This window comes from Camelus dromedarius, chromosome 15 (genome assembly GCF_036321535.1).
Source record: "Camelus dromedarius isolate mCamDro1 chromosome 15, mCamDro1.pat, whole genome shotgun sequence".
Lineage (NCBI taxonomy): Eukaryota > Metazoa > Chordata > Mammalia > Artiodactyla > Camelidae > Camelus > Camelus dromedarius.
Genome location: NC_087450.1, coordinates 24302391 through 24320523, shown reverse-complemented (window position 1 = coordinate 24320523; position 18133 = coordinate 24302391). Strand labels below are relative to the sequence as shown.

General features: G+C 33.6%; 1 protein-coding gene across 4 annotated transcripts in view; it reads right to left on the bottom strand.

Annotated features, from left to right (window-relative positions):
* Window positions 1-18133, bottom strand: part of RTN4 (reticulon 4) — a 71944-nt gene that overhangs the window by 7510 nt on the left and 46301 nt on the right. For all 4 annotated transcript variants that reach the window (XM_031467041.2, XM_031467044.2, XM_031467043.2 and 1 more), the window contains 2 exons: window positions 7106-7313; window positions 3698-3836 (listed from right to left, as the gene is read on the bottom strand). In XM_031467041.2, the coding sequence (XP_031322901.2) occupies window positions 3698-3836; window positions 7106-7313 (347 nt within the window). The remainder of the gene's footprint in view (window positions 1-3697; window positions 3837-7105; window positions 7314-18133) is intronic.

Here is an 18133-nt window from a genome sequence, read left to right as displayed (position 1 = left end):
AACAGTATGGAGATAACTCAAAAGACTAGGAATAGACTCACCATATGACCCAGGAATCCTGCTCCTGGGCATCTATCCAGAAGGAACCCTACTTCAAAATGACACCTGCACCCCAATGTTCATAGCAGCACTATTTACAATAGCCAAGACATGGAAACAGCCTAACCATCTATCAACAGATGACTGGATAAAGAAGATGTGGTATATTTATACAATGGAATACCATTCAGCCATAAAAAACAACACAATGCCATTTGCAGCAACATGGATCTCCCTGGAGAATGTCATTCTAAGTGAAGTAAGCCAGAAAGAGAAAGAAAAATACCATATGAGATCGCTCATATGTGGAATCTAAAAAGAACATAAATACAAAACAGAAACAGACTCATAGACATAGAATACAAACTTGTGGTTGCCAAGGGGACGGGAGATGGGAAGGGATAGACTGAGAGTTCAAAATTTGTAGATACAGACAGGCATATGCAGAATAGATAAAACAAGATTACCCTGTATAGCACAGGGAAATATATACAAGATCTTGTGGTAGCTCACAGCGAAAAAAATGTGACAATGAATATATTTATGTTCATGTATCACTGAAAAATCGTGCTCTACACTGGAATTTGACACAACATTGTAAAATGACTATAACTCAATTAAAAAATGTTAAAAAAAAAAGAAGTAGTGGTAATTATGACCCAGAATCTAGAAATGTAGATTATATAAATTTGAGGGCATGAAACACTTATAAAGACAGTGAGTTATAGAGAACTCTCTTTCAAATTTTAAAAAGTTATTATTTTTAACAAGCCACCAAGCTTGATACAATGTTTATTTTCTAAATGAAATGAATTTATAAATGAGACTAATTTCCACTGCATTTTCCTGAAATCATGGTAGTTTCCATATTCCTAGCTATGAGCCATATAAAATAAAAGTAATCCCAGTAAAAAGCTGGTTCTTACAAATTTCTAAAAAACACTTTTAACAAGATCACAAATGGGGCTATTTATTAGCAAACTTTCCACAAATTTAAAATCTGAATATTAGGAAATAAAATCAGTTTAACAGAGCAAAATGATTTTTTCTTTAAATTGAAAAAGTGAAAAAAAAAGGAGTTGAAAAAACCATTTTTGCTTGCTTTAGGGAGGGAGAATATGATTCTCCTACAAACTGTTGTGGCTAAAAGGAAAAAAGTAACAGAAGGAAAATAATTTTCTTTTAAAAAGTGCTCTCTATATAGACAAAAACTGGGGGGTATAAGAGTGGTAAATGCTCAAGGAACATGTCTAGAAAAGGAATACTATTAGGTCATTTTCATAAAGAGCCAAACGTGTTGTTTTTTTCTCAGCTTTTTTTCAGTAAGACATTAAGCAAGTATCCTGTGTTTCTCTGCAAATGGAATTTATACTGCTCATACACAATGACATAAGAAAAGGTTTAACTCAAGTCCCCCCCATGTAGCACAAACACAGTTTATCAAGGAAGACCCTGCAGGTATATTATCAGAGGGTGCACATGAATTACCAAGGGCTTTGTATCTATCACCTTTGTAAGTTTTATGGTTTTTTGTTACTCCTTAAGGAGAAAAAGTAGTAAACCATACTTTTAATGCAAGTCTTTTTTTCTGATTAAGAGACAAAGACTGTTTTAAAATATAAGAAAATTTCATAAAAGCAAAGTGTTCCAGAAAGTAATCTATCTCATTATGTGCCACTTCCCATTACTTTCAAATTAGCAAAGTCACTCAAGGCAAGAATCTACCAAGTTCACTTTCTCTCATTTATGCTAGCTTCCTCACAAATAACGTAATTGTTAAAAAAAAAAAAATCCAATGTAATTTTCAAAAGAAATTTTTAAAATAAGATTACACAGCAAAAAGAAATTCTTTATCTCATAAAAGTAAATGTCCTCATATTCTATTTTCAAATATCTGTGCAAATCAGACTTAAAGGGCTTTTTAAAGTATTTAATCAGGCCTCCTCTGACATTTTCTTGCTCCTCTAGCCTTTGCAAATATTTCCACACCTACATAACTGTCTACACATAGGACTGTGTACAGATGACAATAAACTCTGTAAGAACAAGTAAGTTTTCTTTTCATTAAAGACAGGGGGAATCTTTAAACTCCAAATTGTAAAAACTGGAACACAATGAATGATTCCCACATCAATTTGTTTTTGTTTTTAAACAGATCTCTTCAAAAATGCCTCTTAAGAAAAATACTGAACTATAGACATACACAGCTGCCTTAACTGCTATACTATGCAAACATGAAGGATGACTTTTAGTTTATATCTGTTGCAGTTTTTATTAAGTCTATAAAAACAGTGACTCCTCTATCAAGTTTCATGATTTTGTTTGAAGTCACACCCTATTCCCAACAATTTGACTGCTAAATTCAGATGGCCCTTTGCTGTCTGAAGCTCTGTATCACTATTTCTAGTGTTTCTTCTCAATCAATTCTCACCCACAAAACCCTTCATCTTAAACTGCATTAGGACCTCCCCATCAATAATTTTTCAAACATGTTCTACCCCAGCAGTCAATCTATACATTGCAAATATCACTTCAATGCATAGGAACTGGTTTCTTCTAGGACCCCTGTGTACAAGATTCTACTTCATTTACTCCAAAATACCATTTGTTCCTTTTTGAAATTAATCAAACCATCCCAAATGACATAACCATGATCTTTTTATTTACAGACTGACATCAGATAATTTCAAAGCACTACTACAGAATAAATCACTAAATACAAGGACACTACACAGAAGAGATAAGTAATAAAAGGAAACTACCATTAATGTTATTAGTAAGTAACTGAGGTTCCAAGTCTTAAACTGAGAGAAGCACACAGCTGAAAATATTTACTGGCCTATTAAGGCTAAGATATTTGTTAAAAGCATTTTGAGCATTTAAACCTATAAATCCTATTGCTATGATATCCTTGGCTAGCATGATACATTGCAAATTTGGATTATCTCTCCTGGAAAAGAAAATTACAGTAATTACTACCATAGTACATTTCTTCCCAGGCTCAGATTGGAACAAGTCTGTCCTAAGTCACAGGCAATAACACACAAAACACAAATGGCAGGTTCTATGTAAAAGGAAAAGCACTAAAATCTCAGTGCTTGGGGTTCACGTTAAGAGTTTAGTGCTTGCTTTGAATCAGCCTAAAATTTGGGGAGCTTACTTGCAAAGTGAGACTCTAACAGCTGCTATAGCAGGTCCAAAAACTGAAGAAAATTCCAAAGATTACCAACTGATGATGAGGTGTTTCAGAATATTAAAGCTTTTCCTGGATAAATATTCCAAGAAAGAGTAAAAGATATGAAATAGCTTATGTGTATGTAAGAATCACATACAAGCTAAGACATTAAGTGCTAGACTCTAAAACAGCCAAGCAGATGAAATCATATCTGGTATTAAATCTATTAGATAATATTTATTCTAATAGTCAAGATTCTCTTTAATCTTCTTTTAATCTTTATGATTTCCAAAAGTATGAATTTATAACGTTTTCCCTTTAAAAGGAACTGTACTTTCCTCCATCTTAAATATGTGATACAGTACTTACTTCATTATGTCTTTATAATTTACTTTAATATAGAAAAATAGAATTTTACCCCTTGTAACTCAATTGATACTAAATTCTGGGAATGCCAAAAATGAAAAGCAAAAAAAAACTTACCTTCAGAGAATCCACTAAATCATCAACTAAGAAGAGGCGTCTGAGTTCTTTTATTGTGCAGTTCACATGACCAAGAGCAGAATTACTGTATTTCTGAACCAACTCCTCAGATATAGCAACTTCAGATTCCAAGTATGCCCTAGAAAACAAAACACAGTCACTGATTGGAGTGATTTTCCCTGGATGTCTGTCAATCAGCAATTATATATCTGTAAAAGAGAACATTAATATTTTACTACAGAAGTCTACTCTTTCCAAATTAAGCACAATGTAAAAATTCACCAAGCATGGAGTATTTATTTCATTTATACATGGATATAGAAACCAAGCATACACTTTGAAGTCGGACATATCTGAGCTTGAATCTTAATCTCTGCCACTTACCTGGCTGTGTAACTTTTGGAAGTTAGTCATCACTCTAAACTTCGGTTTCCTCATTTATAAAACAGATTATCATGAGATTTCAATAAGTAAAGTGCTTAACACAATCAGGCAAAAAGAAGCACTCAGTAAATGGTAGTTGTTATGGATTTTTTTTTCAAGTTGACATAATGTTATCTTATCAAGTATTCCTAACAAAAACCCTAGTCATTTCCAAATACTACACTCTTATAGCCTGAACTTTAGAGGAAACTACCCAATAAATCAAGCCCCAGATTGTGAAATGGCTGCCAAAAATATGAAGGCAATCTCAGTAAAACACAACAGTTACTGTCCACTTAGATGCCCCAATCCATTCTGAGATAGCTGGAACTGTCAAATTTAAGAAGAGAACTGTAGTGGGGGAGGGGGGAGTCAAGTCTGCAGGAATGCAAGGAATTGCTTCATTAGTTACTATTTCAACTAAACCATTTTATCTTGGCAGAGCAGAACCCAATCAGAAGTGTTAAGTATTCTCTTATCTGTTGGAAGTGGCTCCTTACCCAGTCCCTTCTCATCAGCTCCCTATGTCTGTGGACACTAGTTACACTGGAAGTAACTGTCCTCTTTGATAACTCCTTGTCTCAAAGTTTCAACCCCTGCAGTAGGCCCCAAATATGTCTCCTTGTTTTTATTCACTGTGCCTTTACTATAAGTTTTTAGATGCTCATTATTTATAAACTGGAATAAATGACCAGTCTCCAAACCAGTCTCTAATCTGTCTGTATCCATCCCTTCAGCCAGTGCCAGGTCAGTTTTATCTGAGCTTCCCTAGATCGTGCTGTTTAGGCTGAACTCGGGCAGGAACCAGAACTGCTACTACCTAATTGTGTAACCTGGCAAAAGCAATCAGCTTCTCTGGGTCATGGCCAATCCTATCCAAGTTAGAGAAATAGACTTTTCAAATCCATTCAGACTCAAACATTATGTGATTCTATGGTTCCAACTGTACACAACAGCCCTCCTAAATCTTTCCAACCTTACTTCCCAATACTATGTTGTAGCTCAAAATTGAGCCATTCATCAAATATTTTTTTTAATCCTTAATGCCTTTATTCCTCACACTGTTTTCCCAATCCCCAGTGCTCTCCTCACACCTCTGGTGACAGCATATCCAGTCAGCCAGACCCATCTCAAATCCCACCTCTTCCAACCCTACTATGTAATTCTAACAATACTTTCTTTTGTATTATTCTTAAGTAATTACCATATCCAGCCCTTAAATATAGACGTGTATATTTGCAGATTTTTTCTACTAGAGTATAAACTGTTAAGGACTAGGAACACATCTTTACTAGTACAATGGTCTACCAAAAGACAATTATTTATTAGCCAACAAATATCAAGTTGTTATTATCAAGTTACAAATGGTCAAAGATTCACATCCACCCCTTAAGTAAGCAGTAATTTATTCATGCAGCTTTAAGAAATACAGAAAGGCGACTGATACAACTTTAGTTGGTATTCTGCTTCTTTGTACCACTGCTTTTGTCCTTGCTGAAGATGCCTGGCAAGCAGGCACAAAGGCAGCACTCTCCATCAGTGACACCCTGTGGATATTTACATTCATTCAACCAGCATTTGTGTGATATTAATGCAATTCCAGCACTGTCATCACTCTTCCAATGACCGCAGGTACTACATATGAAATATGATATCAACTTCACTAGCATGATTGGAGAACTTGGAAAAATGTCCACAAGGCGTATTAAACTGCATGTTAGCTGAATTTACTTTATAATGATTATGGAAGGCTTTGAGCCAAGGATAGTGTTTCTAAGGGAATAAATAATAAAGAAATCATTAGTTTTTTTTCAAAAGTCTTTAAAATCAAACATGTAAAATTTATAGATAACTATAATTGTTGGCTTGACAATGTTTTTACATATTTCAGTATAACCAAAATCATATTCCTTTATGATCTGTGGCATGATAACTGCCATTTTGAAGCTGCAATTTCAGGTTAATGAATTCAAAGTTTGCTTCCCCCTCCGTAAAATGGAGTAATATCTATCTTATAGAGTTGTCATGAAAACTGGGAGCCTGAAATTAGGGTGATAGTGGTGTTAACTGATAGAAACTGACAAGTTTGAGATAAAAGATTCATTAAAAGACATGGTGAATTAGTGGCTGTCAGGGGCTAGGTGGGGAGTGACTGCTTTAAGGTACAAAGTGTCTTTTGGGTGTGATGAACATTCTGGAATGAGATGGCAATGGTTGTACAATTCTGTGAATATACTGAAAAACCACTAAATTTTATAGTATGTGAATTATACATATCTGAATTTTTAAAGCAGGGTGGGGAATGTGCTGATTATGAAGTGAGGTCAGAAGACCCAAGGTGAGGTGTGTCCATCGCACTAGCAATTAGATAGACAATGCTAGAGCGTACTTGTCAAAATAAAGGAAGAAGATGACAGTTTAGAGACAAGGAGATGCTAAAATTAAGGAGCACTCCAAAGGATAATACAAAAGTAATGCATTAGGGAATGAGAAGAAAAAACTAGATAGGGAAAGAATGGTAAGAAAAGACAAAGACATGAAGAGAAAGCATAATAGAAAAACATAAAAATACTATCAGAAAGAAAAGTATTTCTAGTATCAGACAGTACATAAAGAAAGCAATAAAGAAAATATAACTCTCACCAATCCCAACCATGTTAAAAAAAATACAGTTTTCATAAAAGTCAAATTAGATAACCAATACCTCCTTCCAATAAATAAATAAATTTTACTAACAAGTACTAGAGTTAGGCTAATGATACATAAACCCAATCTTTTCCATCATAAGCCCTTGAAATGACTTTTAGGAAATCTCAAAAGCAGATGCTTTTGGTATAGCTTTTTAGCAAAAATTTGCAATCATCTTTAAGCAGTTAAAAAAAAAATGCATTCCTGTAACTCTACAGACAGTAGAATGAAATCTCAATACTAATCCTGTTTACAGTGTGCAAAGCCAACATGTGCCTTGTTTTCTACACATCTCACCTGAATGGGTGGCCTTCATCAGATTTCTGGATAGCTTGGATCACACCCTTATATACCCTAAAGCTGATAGTCACGGAGAGCAGGGCCAAGGCAATATAAGCCGTTACACTCACAATGCTGAATACTGTCAATGAAAGCAGCAGGAATAAGCTGGCACCAAACACCACTCCAGTCTTCTTAATGTCCCTCCAGTAGAGGAGGTCAACAACTGAAAATTTAAAAAGACGAAATCTGAAATTAGAACATTATTTCACCCATTTGTATTTAGCACATTTACATTCAGTCTATTTACAAACATAAAAAGGCCTCTAGAAAAAATTAAAACCAAAATTTAAGATTAACTTTATAAACTAAATTTTTAACCTACCCCAAACTGTATGTTAGTATAATACCTGAATCTGTTTGTATTTACCATAAAATGTTTTTCATTCAAATCTATTTCCTACATGTCCAAATCATCCTGGCTATACGATACTATTAAATCTCCCAAGCCCAGCATAGCAGACTTCTAATCCAATACAAGAAGAGGTTTCTTAAAAATGACCTTGAGAGTTTTCCTCATCATAAGATGTGTGACACATATTCAAATAATAGAAAAAAAATCTTACCACACACTCACTAAAATAAGATACCTCAGTGACATGAGAATGTATCTACAGAAAAATCACTAAATTCAAAACATGCTGAGAAATTAAAACTTTACTAGAAACTACACATGTAAGTTCTACAGCTCTGCTTTTAAGAGATTTCTGAGAAACTTAAAATCATAAGCTAACCTGGCCATCATTAAAACAAGTTTCCTACAAAGCAAATAATAGAGAGAAACAGCCTTTAGATTACCTGAAAAGCTAGTAGATAATTACAGTTCCATAAAATGTAGGTGTCAAGAAAAAAAGAAAAATTAAACGTGTTACACTGTTATATAATGTTTATTAATAGTAAGGAGTCAGACAAAGCCTAACCTAGCAAGTTTGCTCTTGGCCAATGGTCACAGGCCACTGTGGGGATCAAATAACCATAGGCCTGTGTTCTCAAGGTCAGGTCAACCCAAGGAGAATTCTGCAGTGTGCCAAAGGGCTCTTGAATTCACAGGCTAAACATAATTCATCTCTTTCTGAATTGTGAACAGCCGGGGTAGGGGGAGCATGGACAGACTCTTGAGTACAATTTTAAACACTTGTAATTTTTAAGATGAAGGAGGTAACAAAAATATTTCTAGGGGCTGCTTTGGTCTCGATTCCCCAAGTCCTCTAAGGTCTTTGACTTTCCTTTATTGTAAAGGGTATTTCTGTGGGGAAAATTATGTATGTGAACTGTAAAATGTTAGATATTATTATGAAGCCCTGAATTTCTATTAGTAAATATCACATGGTGTGCTGATTAAGATATTTAAATGCCCATCACAGTTTGTGTCCACCACAGCAGGGGTTCAAATAATATTTATTATGTTTAGGGAACATTTATTCCATTCTCCTAAATACGATCTGCTCTGAATGCTATTAATTGAACATCCTATATATGATGTTACAGCTTTGTTTGCAAACTGATTTCAACTATTTATTAAAGTTTTCCCCATCTCAAGTTTGCTCCAACTCTGCCTAAAACATCTACATCAGTTTTGTTCTGTTCAACTAATTTCTACTACAGTACCAATATACTAGCCAACTGCTACCTAACCAGAACATAAAATAGTGTATCTATGCTATGAATAATAAGCATTGAATAAGCAACGCTAATAGTTTTCTTATATTCAGCAAACACTGAGCTGATACTATTCAAAAAACTCAACCTAGTAGAATGAATTAGAAAACCTGAAAATGGGGACATGGACTTTTCTTTAAGTCCTGTCCAACTCTAAAACACTACAATTTTAGGAAGATAGTAAGACACATAAAAACAGTATCAATAAATTATAAAAATCACACTATCATAAGAATTTAGAATAGAAACAACTGGAAGATATTTTAAAGGACTTTGTGAAAGACAGAAATTGAGCTGGGTCTTGAAGAACTGGTAAGGAATCTAGAAAACCTATAGGGACAGGTCTAATTATAAGTCTCTGCTACAACGGCTCTAATAACTAATGTAGCTTGCTTTCTTTCGTTCGTTCTTTTTTTTTTTTTTTTAAACAGGATACAGCAAGAGGGTAGGGGAAGTAGCGATAAAGATAGCCTTTGGTAACATTCTGCCCTGGAGGCTCCCCCTGGGCCCCACAACAGTGCTCATACAAGCACTCAGACTCTGGAGTTGCATCACTTAGACTCAAACACTGGCTCCATAACACACTAGCTGTGTGACTTCAGACAAGTCACTAAATCCCTCTACACTTCAGCTTCTTCATCTATAAAATATGTGTAGAAACAAGAATGATCTTACTGAGATACTGTAAGGATTAAGTGAGATAATGAATTCACAAAAATTTTTCATTAGTAAGATAATGAATATAATGTATTTAATATAGTAAGTAGCATATAATAAATTCTTAATAAATGTCAAGGTTGTTATTTTGTTATTATTATAAATACCACCACAATCACTATCACCTTTCTTATCCAGGTATTTAAATAATAAATATACCAAGAAAAAGAAAAAAACTCATGTCAACCCATTAGATACTTTAAAGTTAGTAAGCTGTATTGCTGTGTTTATATCACAAACATATTACTTTATAAAACACATGAAAGAGGACTTTAAAACCTAGTAATCCCCTATTCTGAGCAAGAGACTGTGCAAGTACTTCGTATACATTATCACTAACCACAACTCTATAAAGTATTTATTATCTGCATTCTAGACATAAGGCAACTGAGGCTTAGAAGTATTATTAAATAAATTGTGCAGGGTTACAGACTGAAATTCAGGTCTAAGCATGAAGGTCTCACTCTTTCCATCATACCACATATTGTATTTAAAGGAATTTATCAGTATTCAAGTTTGTTTTTTATCCTACTTGAGGATTCCAAAGAGTGTTTAAACCCCAATTTAAATAACTGAGAGGAGAGAAGCAATTAACTAACACCACTGGCAGAGTTACATACATAGACCAATAAATTCCAGTAATATAGATTCAATAATAGGAGTAAATCATATGTTCTGTTTAAATTGCAAATTGTGGTTCCTGGAAGCCATCTGAATTGTCCTTCACTTTGAAAATAAATTAAAAATATAACTAAATAGCTATATATATATACACACACACACACACATATATATCCAGGTAAGACAACAGAAATCAATCACAATGCAAAACTGCAAATCTTCCTAATAATGTTAAAAAAAAAAAAAATGAAAAGCTACACACTTTTTAAGCCTGAGAGATGTTTCAGAAATGTCTTCCAGGTTCTGATCTACATTCTCCACATATCCCTTTACTGTCTGAGTCAATATCTACTGGGCACTTACATTATACTAAACATCGTAGACAACATTATCTCTTTCAATTATTAAAATCCTGTGACGCAGGCTTTCAGACAAGAAAGTGAGACTCAGCTCTTACATGATTGGACCCAGATCATTTAATTAATAAGTGGTAGAATGTGAATTTTTAACACAGGCTTCCTACTGATAAAACTCATACTCTTCATGTATGATGCCAAGTTAAAGGCTTATTAGCACATTAAAATCCTTCAAAGTGTTACACATTTGTACATACAATGAATAAGCAGAGTATAAGCAGGTAATTACTACATGTGAGATGAATCATAAAGGCCAAGAAGAAAGTCTAAGTAAAATTAACAAGATAGGTTAGTAAGGAACATGTAAATTTTAAATGTATATACTTCACCTACAGTTAAATCCAAAAAGGAAAAAAGAGCTCTATTCCAATATTTTTGTTCTGTATTTTTCCACAGTAGAAAACTAATTAATCAAGTTGTTGAAATCATCTTTTAAAAACCATATGAATCTGATTAAGTAAAATTAGGATATAAGTATGCAAAAGTTATGGCTTTAGGTAGCCATTAAAGACAGAGATAGAGATCTATATTGCCATAGAAGCACAATTATAAATAAAAATGTTATAAAAATATTCATATAGTATAATCCCACTAAAATGTGTAACTATGAAGCCTGAAAGGGTATCTAGTAAATCGTTTTTATCCTTGGGTAGTAGTGTTATAGACGAGTTTAACTTGCTTCTCTATCCCTTTTATGCCACCCTAAATTGTCCCTTTCCAATGGCATTCATGAATTATCATCATACTTACCAAAAAATGCACCCTTTTCTATTCCTGTTTGATACCACTGGACAATCTAATAACAAGAGTGCGGTTTTCCCAGTAGGCTCTCCTACTGGGAAGAGAATACCCTGTCTGCTAGCTTAATAAGTATTTAGATACAGCTGATAGTAAAAAATTCTGTCGCTCTGGGCCGAATCAAGTTAATTTCTCCAAAGTTGATCATACAGGACTAGTCATGTACGTATGGTCCAGCAGTATTCAGTGATTATAGCCTAAAATAATAAATCTATATGAAAGTACAGTAAACCATAACCTACTACTTCCTTTCTACCTATCATGTGGTTCCTAGGAATGAGGTCTTTCCAATAAATGAAAGAACTCTGAACATCATACATGCAAGCCCGCACATATTGTGTGAAAACACGTAAATAGCTATAGGAGAGTACTCAAAGCAGGTACCATGAGAGTCTTGAGGAAGTAAGCCCTAAGAATGCTCTGGTGAAGCCTTAAAGTACTGAGGATGAACAAAGGTAAGAAAAGCCAAGAGAGATAGGTCAACTAGGTATTGATAAGCACACACAAGACAAAATTAATGTATCTTAGAATAGGAAGAGCTGAGAGGCAATCTACACTGTTACCAAAGTCACTGTGCAAAGTATAAAAGGATTTCAATCCTTTTTTGTAAAGGAACTTTAGAGATTGTTACTGAAGCTGCAAGGCTGAAAAATATTAGTTTCTAACAAACAGGGTTGCCACTGTAACTGACATTCATCAATATTTCTAGTCTCACAGATTCTTTAAATTGGTTTTAATGAAAAAATTTTGAAAGATTAAGTTTATCCAGGATTGTCGATTCTCAATGAAGGGAGCCATAGTTTTATTAAAACTCTTTCTGAGAAATATATTCAAATACTGCTGCTTCTAATATCCCTTCAAAGTTATACCCATTAGTTAACTTAGATGTCTGTTCAATCCTGATACCAAAATTGGGCAGAGACATCACAAAAAAACTATAGATCAAGATCCCTTATGAATATAGACGCAATAATCCTCAACAAAGTACTAGCAAACTGAATCCAGCAACACATAAAAAGGACTACACAACATGGCCACGTGGCATTTATTCCAGGAATACAAGGTTGGTTCAACACATGAAAGCCAATCAATATAACAACCCATATTAAAAGAAGTAAGGACAAAACCCCATATGATCATTACAACAGGCACAGAAGGAGCATCTAACAAAACCACAAAATCCAAGCCCCTTTCATCATAAAAACATTCAACAAAGTAGGAATAGGAATAGAAGGGATACCTTCAAGCTAATAAAGGTTATCTACAAAACCCCCCAGAAATAACACCATACTAAATGGTTAAAGATTGAAGGATTCCCCCTTAAGGCCAGGAATAAGACAGGGATATCCCCTCTCTCAACTTCCAGTCAACATTGTCCTGGGGGTATGAGGCAGGGCAATTAGTCAAGAAAAAGAAATAGAAGCTACCTAGATTGTAAAAGAAGTTAAACTATCTCTATTTGCAAAGAACATGATCTTATAAATGGAAAATTCTAATGAATCCACCAAAAAGCTACCAGAACTAATAAATGAATCCAGAAAGGTTGTAGGCTGTAAGATCAATTTACAAAAGTCAATTGTATTTCTATACTAGCAATGAATAATCTGAAAGTAAAGAAAATAATTCCATTTATAACAGCATCAAAAAGTTTAAAAAGAGTGAAAGACTTAGAAACAAAACTACAAAATATTGTTGAAAGAAATTAAAGACTTAATTTTAAATAAATGGAAAAACATCCCATGTTTATAGTTAGAAGGCATTATTGTCAAAATGGTAATACTCCTCAAATTTATCTACAGAGCAATCTCTATCAAAATCCTAGCTGCCTTTTAGCAAAAGTTGGCAAGCCAATTGTAGAATTCATAAGCAAATGAAAGAGATCCAGAATAGACAAAACAATTTTTAAAAAGAACAACAAAGTTGAAGACCTCACACTTCCCTTTTTCAAAACTTCCTACAAAGCTACAGTAATCAAACAGTTTGGTGGCTGCAAAGAGATGGACAGACAGAACAATGGAATAATACTGAGCACAGGAATAAACTCTTACATTTATGGTCAACTGATTTAGACAAGGATGCTAAGGCAATTCAATGAGGGAAAGAATAGCTTTTCAACAAATGATGTTGGGACAACTGGATATCAAAATGCAAAAGAATGAAGTTGGACCCTCACCATACACCATACGTAAAAATTAACTCAAAATGGGTCAAAGATCTAAAGAGTTTAAACTACAAAACTCTTAGAAGGAAAAAAAAGGTATAAATCTTCATGACTTTGGATTAGGCATGGTTTCTTAGATATGACACAGCACAAAAGTAAAACAAACAAACAACAACAAAAGACACACAAACACAAAAACAGATAAATTAGCCCTCATTAAAATTAAAAACTTTTGTGCTTTAAAGAACACTAGCAAAGTGAAAATTCAACCCACAGAATTGGAGAAAATATTTACAAATAAACATCTGATAAAAGACTTGTACTCAGAAAATATTAGGAAAAAAACCTCTTACAACTCAACAATAAAAAGACAAATCAGTTAAAAACAGGCAAAGAAACTGAATATAAATTTCTCCAAAGAATATATATGAATGGCCAGTAAGCAATGAAAAGATGTTCAACATCATTAGTCATTAGAGAAATACACACCAAAGCCGTAACATGATACCACTTCAGGATGGCTAAAATAAAAAAAAAAAAAATAGACAATAACAAATGCTGGCAAGCAGTGAAGACTGAATCCTCTTACATTGCTGATGGGAGTGTAAAATTCAGCCACTGTGAAAAATTGGCAATTCCTTAAAAAATTAAACATAAAGTTACCTAACAATTCCACTCCTTGGAATTTCTACCCCAAAGACCAGAAAATCCATGTCTACACAAAAATTTGTACAAAAGTGTTCACAACAGTATTACTCATAATAACCCAAAGAGGAACCAACCCAAATGTCCATCAACTGATGAACAGATAAACAAAATGTCCATACAATGGGATATTACTGGATCATAAAAAGGAATGAAGTACTGATTCATGCTACAACATGGATGAGTGCTGAAAACATTAAGCCAAGTGAAAGAAGCCAGACACAAAAGGTTATATGACTGTTTATATGAAGTATCTAGAATAGGCAATTCTAGAGGCAGAAAGTAGATTTGTGGTTGCCAAGGACTGAGAGGAGTGGAGATAAGGAGTGACTGGTGATGGATTTAAGATTTGGATAGGGGGTGGTAATGAAAGTGTTCTGAAGTTAAATAACGGTGATGGCTGCACAATTCTGTAAATATACCAAAAAAATCAATGAACTGCACATTTAATTAAAAAATTAAAAACTAAAAAAAAATTGCTCATTTTAACACGTTTTTCTTTGTAAGATCCACAAAATAGCATATTCTCTTACTACTTACATCACCAGAGCTGAGGACAAAGCCTCAATCCAACTAAACTTTCAATATTACTGATTGATTAAATGAATGCACACTTTATGCCAGTTTAAGGCATGCACTAATTCTGATTTATTCAAAAAGTTTCTGTACTTTGGATTTAACATTTGTTTTTACTTAAACTACTCTCAGATATCTACACTTAATAATAAATATCAATGCTTTCAGATAATATATAAAACAGTAAATGTTGCTAGACCCTAAAAGATTGAACGAATGCCTTTCATATTCTGATTACCTGCTTCATTAGTATCTGCTGCACTGTCTGAATGGTAGCTAGATTATTCTTAGGAATATAAACATTTTAATTAAAAACTGTAATATTTTCAAATTAAAATAAAGGACATCCTTAAATAAGAATTGTAGGGTCACTAAAATGCTAATTTTTTGAATCCTCTATAATCACTTTATTAGTTCTGTTTATGAAGGAAGAGTTTAATGGCCTCTTTATTCCTGAGAAACCAAAATTAACACAAAGGGCTTGTACATGGAAAGCTTAATCCTTTATAGTTCCTGACGTCTCCTTCTATACTGCAGAATAAAGTGTTAATCATGCAAGGCCACCTAGTTACGACCTCAACTTCATTCTTACATAAAATGTTCATGAAACATCCTTTTAAAGGTCTGAAATTAATGTAACAGTGCTTTTTCTTATAACAGGGGAGAATGCTTATGGATTACTAAAATAATGCTGCTCAATTTAAATAAATTGTCATTTAGAATAAAGTGACTTAATCCCTGCAGTGCTTCCCCACTTTTGTTTCCAAAAAAATATGAAAAATCTTTACTTTGATTGTTTTGTGCAATGCACAGATCAGTAGCATTTTTATCAAACTAAAATTTTAATTCAAAATAATTCAGTACACTATGATCTTTAATGCAAAATAAAAACTTCTGGCCCAATGCGGAGTAAGAAGAGTTGCCTACATTTGGTAACCATAAACTCATCTGTCATAGCTAAAAATAGTGTCAGCCTTACATGCAGGAGTCATCCAATTACATTTTGCCTCAAATTAAATTCTTACTGAGGCTCTTCCTTGAATAGCCCAAAGTCAGGCTTCAGTTCTTAAATCTTTTGTCTGGGGCGGGGTGGGGGATGGACATTAAACTAGGGAGTCCTAACAGCACTGGGAGGACAAGAAATGGCTAGCAGGAAAATACGTACTTCTTAAAGCAAAAGCAAATGTTAAGTTCGCTAATAAAGTCAGATGAAGAATGAAAAAGGGAGAAAGGCAGTTAAAAACAAATCAATAAATAAATATAAAAAATATTACAATGAAATTAAACTTTTAGTTTTATTTTTCACAACCATAATCTTTATATTAATAAATAATTATGTATTTATTAGGAATCAGAATCCTTAAAATAAATTCTTCCCAAATGCCAGGAAATGTGCTAGAATTCAGAGTTGATCACTTATTACCACACAGTAAGCTTTTACCTCCATATAGTAATCATTTAACTGGCTAATAAATGACATGTGAGTGTCCATGAAAAAACCTGTGTGGAGTGGGAGTTTAATTCTTTCAGCAAAGACAGAAGAGCTCGAGCCCTATTTCTTTTTTCTATTTACCATCAGTATGATCCTGACTAAGATCACTTAACCTAGTTTCCCCACGTATAAAACTAGAAAATTTTAATTTTAACCACTTAACAAGTTAGCTGAAACTAAAAGGAGATTTCACCTATGGAGATGCTTGGTGAACTAAACACTAAATCCCAAGAGATTAAGTTAAGCAGGGTAATCAAATATTAAATAAGCTCTGATTTTTTTTAAAAAGGTGAATTCAACTTTCTCTGAAAGCACTGCTAACTTGGTTTCAGTTAGCAAGTTTCAGGCTGATGGATACCTAGTACTGCTACAAAGTCTCAATCAAATACTTGGCAAATCAGCACCTCTTTTGGCCATCTCTCCTCATGCTCTAGCTAGTTTTTGAAAGATATGCCACAATTTCAAGTCTTTGTCTCTTTCACCACTGTATCTTCCCTGCCTTACTTCTGACATTACAGTGCAGTGACCATTTCAACCACCATACATCTAAGGAAGAAACATTTTACATAAAACTAGCAAAAAATTCTATTCTTGCCCTTTTTATAACAATTTAGTAACCCCCTATTCTGAGCAAGGAATGGTGCAAATACTTTGCATACGTTGATCATTAATCACAACCACCCTATAAAGTATTATCTGCATTTTAAACATAAGGCAACTGAGGCTTAGAAGTATTATTAAATAAATTGTGTAGGGTTACAGACTGAAATTCAGGTCTAAGCATGAAGGTCTCACTCTTTTCATCATACCACATATTGTATTTAAAGGAATTTATCAGTATTCAAGTTTGCTTTTTATCCTACTTGAGGATTCCAAAGAGTGCTTCAATCCCAATTTAAATAATTGAGAGAGAAGCAAGTAACACCATGAGCAGAGTTACATATATAGACCAATAAATTTCAGTAATATAGATTCAATAATATGAGTAAATCATATGTTCTGTTTAAGTTGCAAATTGTGGTTCTTAGAAGCCATCTAAATTGTCCCTCACTTTGAAAATAATAAGTTAAAATTATATATATATATAATTTCCAGATAAGACAACACAAATCTACCACAATGCAAAACTGCGTATGTTCCTAATAATGTAGCATTTCAGAAGGTTAATGTTACCAGTGATGTTGGAGAATTACTCCAAAAGAGACTGACAGTCCAAGAGGCACTTCAAAAGAGAGTATCTGACCTCAAAATACTAAGATCATCCACCAGGAAAGTCATTAAAACCCTTGAACATTTTGTGTAAAAAGACATTATATATGATCCAATGTGAAAATTCAACCATAAAAATGCCATTTTGTGTTACCAATTTTGTGGTAAAAACTACACACAGTGAAAAGCCCCAAAACTTGATTCATCTCTGTTCATCCTAAGAATTTATACACAGCTGTGATTATGACCTAAATTTTGTTAAGAATAAACTAGAACTTATTTTCATAACTGTTGGTTTTACATTTTAAGATAAAGTTTTAATCAAATCTTTTCCCCTCTTATTTGCTATGAAATTTGAGTTCACTTTAAGTGGTTGTTTCTTCTATATTAAGTATCATCAAATAGAAAATGTCTCAATACACTGCAGGAAGGTAAAAACTACCTATGGTTTTGCTGTCTTCTAAGGAAAATCCAAATTTCTCTGAGATAGAGAACAGTGAGGTTCAAGAAGCACCACATCAGTTTACTTAATCAGTTCACATGGTTTTCAATACTTTTAATCCCACATTCTATTTCCAGCTTTATTAGAAAATAAAAAAATAGCAGAAAGTAATTCTAACTTCCCCCTTCCA